The 12,424-nt window shown below is 35.6% G+C and overlaps 1 protein-coding gene across 2 annotated transcripts in view; it reads left to right on the forward strand.

The window, feature by feature from the left end:
- Nucleotides 1–4,409, forward strand: part of LOC149228808 (uncharacterized) — a 235,008-nt gene extending 230,599 nt beyond the window's left edge. For both annotated transcript variants that reach the window (XM_089378372.1, XM_089378373.1), the window contains exon 20: nt 3,856–4,409. In XM_089378372.1, coding sequence (XP_089234498.1) covers nt 3,856–4,141 — 286 coding nt within the window. In that variant the 3' untranslated portion in view covers nt 4,142–4,409. The remainder of the gene's footprint in view (nt 1–3,855) is intronic.
- Nucleotides 4,410–12,424: the final 8,015 nt, after the last annotated feature.

Consider the following 12,424-nt stretch of genomic DNA (forward strand, 5'->3'; position numbering starts at 1 on the left):
GGGGGCATGCTAGTTTCATTGGGTACATCATCAAGAATCTCCAACACTAAGCAAATTTAGATCGGCATTGCAACATCTAGGGGTGCTTTGAGGGTCAATTGTTGGAATCATCAAAATGCTCAATGCTCTACTCTGAAGTGACAATGCTACTTTTGGAAGGTCATTGCTACTCTCCAGGAGTGTGGTACGGCTTGGGCATCGGGTGTAGTGTATGCATGAAGTGCGTGCACTCAAGGCCTTTTTTGGGGTATGGAAGACCACCTGGAAAAACCATCTCAAACTCAAGTAAAAGTTACCATTCGTTAGAGAGCATGACCATAGATGCATCATAGTGGACCATACTTAATTGTTAAGGGCACAATAAGACCAAACTGGGATCACCTTCAAATATATAACTAGACTATGTCCCATAAAAGTGTTCCCTAGCTTGTCAGGGATGGCTAAATGTTCAACCCTATTAGGTGCTTCCAACCCTCAAGGGCAAGTGACATTTCCTAGGTCAACCCTTCAATTCATAGGTGTTTGTAATAATGTGGCAATAGAGGGGAATGCTTCCTGGAAAGGTGTCATGGCCATGGGACCATTTGATGGAGGTCCATCATCCTGAATGCATAGATGTATGGAGGGAGCCATCGTGGAGGCATGAGTTACCCCTTTCTTCGCCCTACTTTTGCCACCCCTTAGATGCACCTTTTACTTCCTTTTGATAATGCTTTGATGAAGAGCATAGCTCAGATGTCCAACCTTGCTTTCAATGATATAGCATTAATTTACCCCTTATTGATGAGTCAACTTCTCGCTCATCAAGGTTGGGAGATGCAAGGGTTCATTATTATGTGATGGAGCATCAAGTGCTCAATAGGTGATGGCTAATGAGGGGGGTAGAGCTCATTCTTTGCTTTTTCCCACGTGCTAATTAATGTCCCAGTCATCTTTTGCATGTTAACTTTTCTTTAATTGTGGCCAATTTATGCTTTTACCTTTCTTTTAGCTACATCAACCTCCAGGGCAAAGTTTCCAGCCTTGACTCAAGGATGAGGATATGAAGGTGTCAATCCCAATGAACCAATGACAACAAACCCAAAGGATGGATGTGAAATTAGGGGAATGGTGAAGAGTGGTAAGTATGGAAAGGTTATGGACACGCTACTTCAATCCAAGTTTCCCAAATAGTGCCCCTCTTATAACCCTAAGGCCTCAAAGGAGGTCCCATTGGGTTAGGGTCAAAAATTACCCCCCTAGTAAGGTGAGAGAACAAGTTTACAACCAAGATTAGTGAATCATCTGAATCACCCCTTTATCCATGTTAGAATGCCTAAAACATTAATTAAAAGCACTTGATTCCAAAATAGTGAAAGTACTTGTTGAGTGTTGAAATTGTAATTAGTGTCGGTCTTCATAATGTAATGTAATTTCATCATTACTATATTTATCATATTCATTATTTATTATTTTTATTTTTGGTTAAAGCATGTTCTTCATGTTTATAAAGTCAAAAGAGTCAAAAAGAATTTATTGAGTCCAAAAAGAAAATATATTTGAGTCAAGTCTCATTTGGACTTTTGTAAGAACAGAATTTGAATTATAATTTTTCGAGTCAAAAGTCAACACAAAGACCAAGTCAACCCTCCTTGGACAAGTCGGCCTATGTGGCACCTATTCGACCCTTCTAGACAGCTATATATACAAGTCAACTCGACATCTTCAAAGGTCATTCATTCATCAACATATCGTCATCATTTCTTCACCTAATCAAGAAGAAAAGACAGCCAAAATCAAAGGAGAGAAGATGAGTTTTCTGCCCTAGTTCTGCTCACACGCAAATTTTCTGTGGTTTTTTGAGGTCATTACAGAGCCAAAATTAGGCCTCTACTACGGGGCCAAAAATTTATATGACTTGACTAGATTTCAGAGGTTTTGACCAACGTTTACTTTCGTTGACTTCGACTTGATTAGAGACTTGGAATCTTTGTGGCTGTTTTGGTCTTGTTCTTGGTTCTTGGATATCTCATTTTGATTTGATTCTATAAGAGAAGGATTGTTGGGTTTTCCCCTTGTGGGGTTTTGCCTTGACTTGGAGCCTAATTTCTGGTGTTCTTTGTATATCTTTATGCTTTGAATATTTGTAAGATTGATTGATTAAGAGAACATAAAAGTAATAAGAAGACAGCTAACATTCACGAGTAATTATCAAGAAAGAGGAATCAAGTATTAAACTATCTAGGACTCTATTTCTCAACACTGAGTGGCGACCCACCATTTTTCTAGAGGAGTGCCGGATGGTGAGATGTGCCTGACTGGTGCGAATGGCAGAGGAATGTGGCATATCATCATACACTGAGCAAATGTAGGGTGGCTGACTAGTCGGCTGACCAGAGTAGGAGAAAGATTTTCTCCTATGGGTTTACCCACTTTTGGTGGGTAACAGTAACCATAAAATTTACTTGGGTAAATTTAGGTTTTTACTTTTTTCTTTTAACTAATTGTTGTCACACTCTTAACATGTTTAACTTCCGGCGTGAATGGTTTGCTTCTCAAACTAGGTTCTGCAAATGTAGATGAATATAGATGCTGAGTAGCATTTGCACAATGGAAGAATAACATGCAAATATAGATGATTTAAGTAGGGTGCAAGTTGTAACAAGGAAAATGGCAGTAACACAATCTACACAATCACTTCATCTGTAAAGTCACAAACCAGGTTTCAAATTTAGATTCATTTCTTGTATTTTTGGAGAAAATATATATAAATACATATATATAAATCATGTTACATCAAGAAGCTAAGGGCCTGCAGTGAAGCCTCCTCTACATAGGTAGGAAGGCCCTACTTCCCTACCTTAATCATCAGAAATCGTTTTTCAGTATATGTGAATCATTAAAAAATTTAAATGCTAGTAATGGTGAGAAATTAGAGTGATAATTTGTCTTCAATGTACTACTTCACAACCATTGATTTGCAAACTACAAACATTTTACTCTAATTAAAATCCGATGAATTGCTGAAATTCGGTTAAAATCGAAACTTGATATTGCTTGAAAAGAATGGCTGATTGTTTGTGTTGCAGTTTCTAATTATCAGCTTTTACCTGAATCCCTAGAGACTAGATATGTTTCTTAAACATATCTGGCCTGGCTGTGATTTGAGCAGCAAATTCAGGCTTTACGTCAATTGTTCCCCCAATTTTAGTTTGTTCATGGTGTAATCCCTGTTGAATGTTTTTATACTCCATTGAAAAGGAAGTCCAGTGAGTTGGATAATACATCAAAACTCTTGGCTGGTTCATTAAATTATCCAGGTGACCATGAGTACAGACCTCTCCCACCAATGTGGACCCACAAAGGCATTGAAAATTATATTGCAACCCACTCCCAGTAAGAGCGGTGCACCCTCCAACTCCAAAAAACATGCTTCACCATCTGCTCTTTCTGGCAAACAACACAATCAATTTTGAATCCAGTAGTGTAGCCTATCTTGAGATTCTCACTCAAAAGATGAAAATTTTGAGAGTTGGGTGTTGATTTGTGTTTTGAACAGATACGGATTCAAGGAACTGATTTATCGAAACTTGAAATATTCATATAATAAATGTTATTAGAAGGTAGTTTGGACTCTAGTTCATATACTATTCATTCCTATAAAGTATGAACATTAAAAGCACCTCAAAGTCTCTGATGTGCACAAGATTGTTTGATAGCATGGTCCAAAGATCGCAACATCTGAAATTTACCCTAGGAATAAATCACAGGGATATCCCTTCTTCCATAATACAGTAAATTCAGAAATATAGTAGCTAGATTGGTTTACAGATGTCTCTACTTTTGTCATTACTAACAATTACTTGCTGTGTGCAGATATTCGTTTCAAACCCCTGAATCTTGGGACTCTGATGGAAGATACAGATCATTGGCCTATATGCGACCACTTGCTATTTGGGCAATGCAATGGGCTCTTGCACCCCCTAAACTTATTAGAGAAGTTCCCCGGCCATGCATGAAAAGTGATGGTTTCAATTCTCATCACATCGGGTTCTCAAAGGTTGCGGAAGCTTTGAAGCTTATTTCTGGTCCCAAAGTCAAACGTGCTCGTGGTTTCCTCCAGTTTCTTTATGATTGTACTTGTAGAAGGAAGCGCATGTAAAGATGTGGCATATATATATATATATATATATAAAGCTATAGGCTATATAATTTTATGGTAGGGAACGTTAATCTAAACAGTTTACAACAAATATGCAGAAGGCATTGATGGACATCGTAACGTGCAAGATTCATTTTGTTGTTTCTCATTGTTTATTAATCTTATTTTTGGATCTTGTAAATGTCGACATTGTTTCAATTCTATCTTTCTGACAGTTACCGATACACTTAAAAAGAATCATAAAAAGATCAGGCCAGCTTTATCTTCATCTTTTTCTTTGAAATTGTGCATATTGACAGAGTTATTTAAGCATGTTTGGATTTTTCAGCATATCAGACATATTTGTATTCTCAAGATGATCCATCTTTTTCTTTGAAATTGTGCATATCGACAGAGTTATTTAAGCGTGTATGGATTTTTCAGTATATCAGACATATTTGTATTCTCAAGATATCCATACTTCAAGAGAAAATAGTAAGGAGAATAGTAATAATATATTCATACTAAAGTGGAATTGTTCTATTTTGTAATATTTTGTAAGGAAAATAGTAACAATATACTCATGTTAAAGTGGAATTGTTCTATTTTGTGCAATTGAGTTTTAATCACATTAAATGAAATAATCATGGAACAAGGACTTGAGAACAAAATACTGATTATGATGTCATGTTCGTTGTAGAATTGGTAGTTGCTAAACTACAAGTTTTGAAGTGTAGATATGCTTTTTGTTAATTGATGATGCAAGAAAGCACTTTCAATTCATTGCCTTTGTTGCAAGCGGCCCTGTCTCTGTTTTCTCGAAGCAAACATTCCATACTAATGATTACCTATTTCCAAAAGTTTTGTTACCTCTCACATCTACACTAATGAAATGAAATCCTAAAGGCACTTAAGAAGGTTTGTTGATATTTCAAGTGCAATAGATACAAGCACAATATTTTTGAACTATTGTTAATTAGTTCGAATGATATAGATATTTTTTTAACAATTTCAGTTTATCGTAAAGCAATTACATTTTAGAAATTTAACCATAAATTCTAAACATAGTAGAGATCACAATGCACAAAAAAAGAACACAAGATTTACCCTGGGAAAACCCACTTGGTGGTAAAAACCCAACAACCTTTTCCATATAGATTCTTTTGTTCAACAAGAGATATGTCTAATGTGGCTAGTCAACTATGACATCAAGAAGCTATGTCAAACTTGGTCTCCAACCCTCAAGGCAAGTCAAACTTTTGCCCTTCAATCATTTGGCCTTCTCATATTTGCCCAAAATTTTTGCTTGCCTAGAAAACTACCCAAAAAATTAGCATGTTCAAACACTGTTGCCGAGAAAGAGTCACATGTATGAAATCTTAGAGAGAGGAAAATGCAAGTTAGAGAGAGATTTTTGTCCTTTTCATCCTTCTTTTCCTCTTGTCCTTCACTTGGATGCCCAGAACTTGTCTTTTTTGTGTGATGGTCAAATGGTGCCTTTGTGGAGGTCAAATGCTTTTATATAGTGATCTACTTGTCCAGAATAGGTGTCTCTTCTGTAATATCCCTAAGGAAAAATTACAATAATAAACAAAGCATGCATAGACAAACACATACAGAAAATTTGCCCAAATATTAGAACACGAAATAGAGCCAAAAATTGTGTTGTTGAACCATTTTTTATGAAGCACGAGCTTAGAAAGGGTGCTTGGAAAGTATGCCCCTGGGCTTGTTGAAGGCAAGCTAGCTAAACCCAATTGAAGAATATGAAGTCCCCCAAGCGTACTGGTTGATATCCCTTTGTTTTGCGCTGGAATGCACATAAAATGAGTTGTTGGTTGTGAATAATCGTTGATAGAACCTCCTCTGGTGCTCATAAAATTTCGGGAAATTAACCTCGGGCTCTCCACCAGATAACCACAAAAACCCACGAAGGAATTTGTCGATTGCTGACTTTGGAATTTCAACCCTGTTGACCACTACGTGTCAACGACCCATAGCAGTACACTCCATTTTTTCACAAAAGGGATAGCCCCTGATCGATGTGTCCGCGTCGTCCAATTATCATTATCAGCGTGATTCTCATGTTATAATGTAAATTCATTCTGCATGTATGTGATGTAAATAATCTCAGCGAATCTGTGTCATGTATGTAATTGCCTAGGTAAACCTATTTTTCTGGTGGCGATCTACATTCGGGGAAGTTTTTTGTCTCACTGATCCATTCTCGGATGGTTGGCAGAGTTTTCCTTCAGCTTTACCCCAATGCCAGAATGAATTCTGTCACCAGGATCTTAGGTGAGTCCTAGTGTTATGGATCGAGTCTATGTAAAAGTGATTTGGGAATAACCCTAACTATTTGGTTAGATTATTTTATTATAAATTGCTTAGTCTGTTGGATTATATTTGTCATAGAAATGGGTAGTCTGTGAGGGTCTATGATGTAAAGTGCCTTGAAGGTTGTAAAAATGATTTATCCCCTCATAGGTTAATTAATTAAATTTTCTAGACAAAATTATAATTAAAATCCTAAGCCAGAAATTTAATTAATTTTAGGCCCTAGGTGAATTTAAATTCTCTGAAGGCAAAATTTGTTGATCTTTAAAAATTAAATTTTAAGAGATCCAGGGACTAAGGTAAATTGATTATTTAGCTATATTTTAAGTCTTTGGTACTTGGGGTTAAGTCAAAGTCAAAATTTTGAGGAAATTAATTCAAAATTTTAATTTTTGAATTAATTAAAATGCATTTAATTGAAAAATTCAAAATTTATTCAATAATTTGAAATTTCGACGGATGAGATTAAAAAAAAATTTGATCCTCGTCAATGGTCAAGATTATTTTGACAAAGATCACTCAAACTAGCCGTTGGAAGATTTATCTTTAAATAGGAGGTTAATTGTCAGTTGATATCATTCGATCTTAGAGTCATGTGCTAAATGAAAACTCTCTTGTAATATTTTTTATGAGCAATAAAGAAAGACTTTGGGATTAATTTCTGCTGGTGTTACTCTTCGTGGAAATGCTGTAAGATGTGTTATTTTCATGCATAGATTTCCTTTTAGCCATTGAGGATAGTTTTGTGAAGAGTGATTTGAACACGAGTGTCTTGCTCAATCACTGTAGTTTAAAAAGTAATTGAAGTTTTGAATATAATAGTAGATATTTCTATTAAATCTGAATTTTATTATCGTTTTCTCATTCCACCTTAATGGTTGAATTGAGTTGTGTAGGAAATTCTTGATTTTTAGATGATTGGGCATTCGGGGAAGTTTTTAGTTGTACCAGCCAACTCCCGATTAATATTTGTTGAAGAGGCTAGCTTGATTTGATCCCAAGCTTATCATGAAAAATTGTATTGATGATGCATGAAGGGTTTTGGGTGAAGCATCTCTGTTTAAAATCAAAATTTCAAATTTTTATGTGCTAAATTGATAAATTTGACTTTTAAGAGCTTTAAATTATCAGATCTGGGAGCGAAGTTGGACTCACACTCGCCAGATCTGATCTGTTGTCTCTGTACATAGATCTGTAATCTTATTTTTTTATTTTTTCTGACTAAGGTTTCTAGTGTTTCATGTTTTTGTATATCTGGGTTCTGGGTGTTTGTGTTTTCAAGCGCAGGTTGCAGATCTGAAGGTGAAGTTTGATTTTGAAGTCAGACCTAGGCCTTGGAGGGTAAGATCTGGCATTTCAAAAAAAAAAAAAAAAGAAGAAAGGCTTTTGCAGGGGCATTATTTGCAGTGCAAGGGTTTCTTTAAAAAAAAATTAAATGTAAAAGGGGCTTCGATTATAAATCTAAAATCAAAACATATCAAATTAATCTGGAAATTTCTGAGTTTTATTGGGCTATCTTCTTGAAGCTTTTTCGAAATCGGTTTTTTGAAATTGTTTTTGCTGCCTGGGGTTTTCAACAGAATATTTTCAGATTTGTTTTTTGGCTGGGGTTTATTCCTTTCTGGTTGCGTGTTTTTCTCCTCTAGGAGATTTTCAATTTTTTTATTTTTATTTTTTATTTTTCTGTACTTCCTACCAAAACCCGCGTGAAATTCTCTTTCGGTAGCTTATTCTCATACTGTATGCTGCACATTTTTGCCATTTGCGTTCATCCCCTATCTATCAACCCATTTCTTCATTTGCAGCATCCATTCCTTGCCTTATGTTGTCCATTGCAAACCCTCGGCCCTCATAACCCTGCTCCTCCTCTCTATCCTCTGCGCGTTCTGCTTTCACCCTAAACCTGCAAACAAAATAAAAATAAAAAATAAATAAGCTGCTATCATTCCCGCAGTCTCCTCCATTGTTCTCCTCCCTCACGCTGCCTCAGCCCCTCTGCTCCATATGCCGTCTTCTCTTCCTAACCTATCGTTCTCACCATTGTTGTCCAACCTTTCACGTTGTATCTCGCTTTCCCGTCGAGCTCATCTCCAGCGTCATCCTTCAACTCGCAGAAACCTACTCCTTTGCTCTTCTTCCGCCATTCAAACCTGCAGTTGCAAATAACGAAAAATTAATTCGATTTCCATGGTTTTTTGGTTTCATTATGTTGGTCTTTTGGTTAGGTTTCTTTTTCACGCTTTATGAATTTAGTTATGGTTAGTTTATTTTTATTTTCATTGTAATATATGTGTTGGTTTAGTTTTAGTTAGGGTGTATACTTTTTTAAATTTCATTAAATTTAAGCTTGAGTTAGGATTTATTAAGTTTCATTTTTATTTTAAAATTTTAGAACTTAAACAAATTTAATATATTTAAAATTTTAAAAGGACAAAAAAAGATACTTTTAAAAAAGCTAGCCTTTTGAAATTTTATTTTTTCCCTTCTTTTTTATTTTTATTTTCTAATTTAATATATATATATATATATAATCTTGAAACTTTAAAATACCAAAAAAAACATAAAATTCTAAAAATATTTAAAAATTTTAAAATCTTAAAAGTCTAAAAAAGCTTTGGTGACTAATGAGTTTAAAATAAATTGAAGGGGTTTTCGCTTAAATATTAAAATTTTAATGTGGCCTATGACCCATGAAAAATTTCGAATTATATATATATATATATTTTCGAATTTAATGTGGCCATTGATTTGTTTTCCTTCTTTAATTATTGCCTAAGGAATAATTAAAATTTAAGCTTAAAGTTCCTTAGTGTTATTTGGTCATTAAATGCATTTTTATGATTTTCCTATGGTCAAAGTATGATAAATGTTTTAAGTTATATTGACTGTTGGAGAAAATTCATTAATTCTAGATCATGGTCATTAACTATAATCATCTTAAATGTGGACTATCTTACGTAATACAGTTTTGGACATTTATATTGATTATTCATGATTGTCATTATTCGTCATATATCTGTAAAGTGTTCTGGATAACTTGTTTTACTTTATCTATGGTTAATTTGGCATGAATGAACTAGTCTATAATTGTTTCTATCTTGTGGTCGTATCTTGTTTATTTTGGCGTTTAATCTATTCATCTAAATTAATCGAGATTCATTTAGATTCGTCGGGTTATTTCATCCATTTTCCTAGGGACTACCCCCCTTAACTTGTCTAGGAGAGAGTCTAAACGGAGTAAGGATTTGAGAGTGACAACCCTTACTTTGAGTGTTGTCGCGGTGCCTAGACAAGTTGTGCAACAACATTTTTTGGCGCCGTTGTCAGGGATAGAGTTCTTTTGTCCTTGGTTCCTTCGATATTTATCTCATTTCTTTCCTCTCATCCTTTCGTCTCTTGCCAAAATAAGTTTCTTGTCCTTGGCTCCTTGCTTTTGGGTTATTTCAAGTTAGACTTTTTGTCCGGGTGGAGACTCCTCTACCTCTATCTTCTGCAAGAGTGCATACTAGAAGACATCCAAGTAGTTTGGTTAACCCTGCTCCTAATCCTGAAAGGGCTCTCAGAGTACGATTACACAAACTTTCTTCTCGTACCCTTCTTGTTAATCTCGGACAAGCAACCCTCTCTGATCTCTGTTTGCTTTTTACTAACTTGGTTGAGCACGACATCATGGACATATTCACCCCTTGTAACTTTGCTAACATTCAAGGTTATCCCAATGATATTCCAAAGCATGGAATGGATAAATTGCCAATCTTTCAGGGCAATAATGCAGTTAGCGCTAACTCTCATTTAAAATCTTTTAGTTCATGGTTGGGTAAGTATGCAAGGGCTACTGATTTTAATCATGAAGATGCAAAAATGACCCTTTTTGTTCTCACCTTGGAGGGGAATGCTTTAGATTGGTTTACAGAAAGGCCTTAAAATTCATTTGATTCTTTGCAATTGATTGTTAATGCCTTTAAGGAAAAGTATGAAGATAAGAGAGAAGGAAGACATCTGGTAAAAGCTATTAGTATCATTAAAAAGAGAGAAAATGAGACTGCAGAAGAATTTAACAAGAGGTTCAATGATATTATTAAGGAATTACCTCAAGATTATAAACCTACTGATAAATCTCTTCGGGACTTTTATATTGATGCCTTTAGCCCTGAGCCCTCTTATGAGTTAAGACATGCTAAACTTCCTGACTATAGGGATTGTCAAGCTTTAGTAATAGAGCTTGAAAAAGATAATGCAGCGTCTGAGAAGTCTGAAATCTCAGGTTTTGATAAGGCTTCAACGAAATTGAAAGAACCTAAAGGAAAAGAGGTTCAAAAATCCGATAACAACCTTGTTCAGAAATTATTGTAAAAAATTGAAAACATGGAGATTAACCAAGCGAAATTAACCTCTAACCATGTTAAGGAAATAACTACTTTGCAAAATAGGTTGGTCCAAATGAAAAGAGCTTAAACGCAAAATTTCTAGCCTAGAAATAATAATAATAATCGAAATAACAATTGGCAGAAGAAAGGTCAATCTAGTGAGCAGAGACCACCTAATCCGCGTGAACATACTAATTTGGTCAATAATGCCCCACCTTATTGTCGGGCTTCTGATACTCTTCATGAGGAGGCTACTTTCCCCATAGTTAGAAGGATTTTGGATAATGGAATGTTTGGGGCAAGTAATCAAATAAATGTAGTGGGTAAAGAGTTTTCTTTGTCTATGAAATATTGGATAGGAGTTAAGGAAAACAGTGGAGATGTTATGCCTCCCACATCAACTTTTAGTATAAATAATTTTGAGTGAAGATGATATGATAGTAAAATTATATGGTGAAAAGTCTTCTCCAGAGCGAATCATGGAAATTGCTAAAGATAAGGGTTTAACTTATCAAAGAAGGGATAAATATCAAAGCGGGAATCAAATTCCCCCTCGAATTTTTAACCCAGGTTCAAACTCTGGATTAGATGTCGATTTGGGAAGTTGGTTTAATAATGAAAAAATCTGGGTTCCTGTTGCCGAAATTGCGAAGATTCCTTCCCAAAGGGCTAAGTTACTAAAAGCTATTGAAGCTCCTCAAGTGAATGGAATCTTCTCCTATATATTTGCAAAGTTTAGATTCAGATAACAAGGATCATCTGCCATTATTTATTACTTTGATGGTTAATGGATATAAAATGAATAATTGCATGTTGGATTCTGGTGCATCAACTTGTGTCATGACCAAGAGGGTCATGGAACATCTTAATTTAAGAGTTTCTAGGCCTTACTACAATATATGTGCCATGGATTCTAAGAAGAATGAATTTCACGGTCTGATCAAGGATTTACAAGTTCATTTATCAATTTACCCTGACATTATGATTGTTATTGACATTGTTGTCATTGATGTGTCTGATGCTTGGGGTGTGATTTTATTTAGAAAATGGGCCTCTGACCTAGGAGGGAGTATTCAAATGAATTGGTCATATGCTATGATTCCTTCTCCTAGAGGTGATGGTTTTGTGAGACTTAATGGAGAACCTGAGAGAAGATTCCATGTTGAAGATCCTAAGAGACCTGATAATGAGATAATTAAAGAACAATCTGAGATTGAGAATTATGCTATCATGTCTAATTCCATAGTTCTTTCTCATGATAAGTGTTACACAGTAATTTGCCACTACCTTCCTCCTAGTCTTCCTACTGTGTCATGAGTCCAAAATAATTTATGCTCATGCTCTCTGATGTTGCCAAATGACCCACTTTGCCAAAGTTTCTGCCTCATCGCGTCTGTTGGCCAAATAAATGCGCTGATGAGCGCTCCAAAACAGTCCAAACGTGCTGCCATCGCGGAAGTACACGTGATTCCCGCGATGGTCGATTTTCATGCGCCAGCGCAATTGTTGCTTGTATTTTCCCGCGATGACATGACTAGCTCCGTTATGCAATAGTGATGTCAGCGCGACAGACCAGTTATGTGCTCGCGATGATCCAGTT

Source organism: Pinus tabuliformis, chromosome J, assembly GCF_031772625.1.
Source record: "Pinus tabuliformis cultivar Carrire ecotype Pingquan chromosome J, CPIR1, whole genome shotgun sequence".
Taxonomy (NCBI): Eukaryota; Viridiplantae; Streptophyta; class Pinopsida; order Pinales; family Pinaceae; genus Pinus; species Pinus tabuliformis.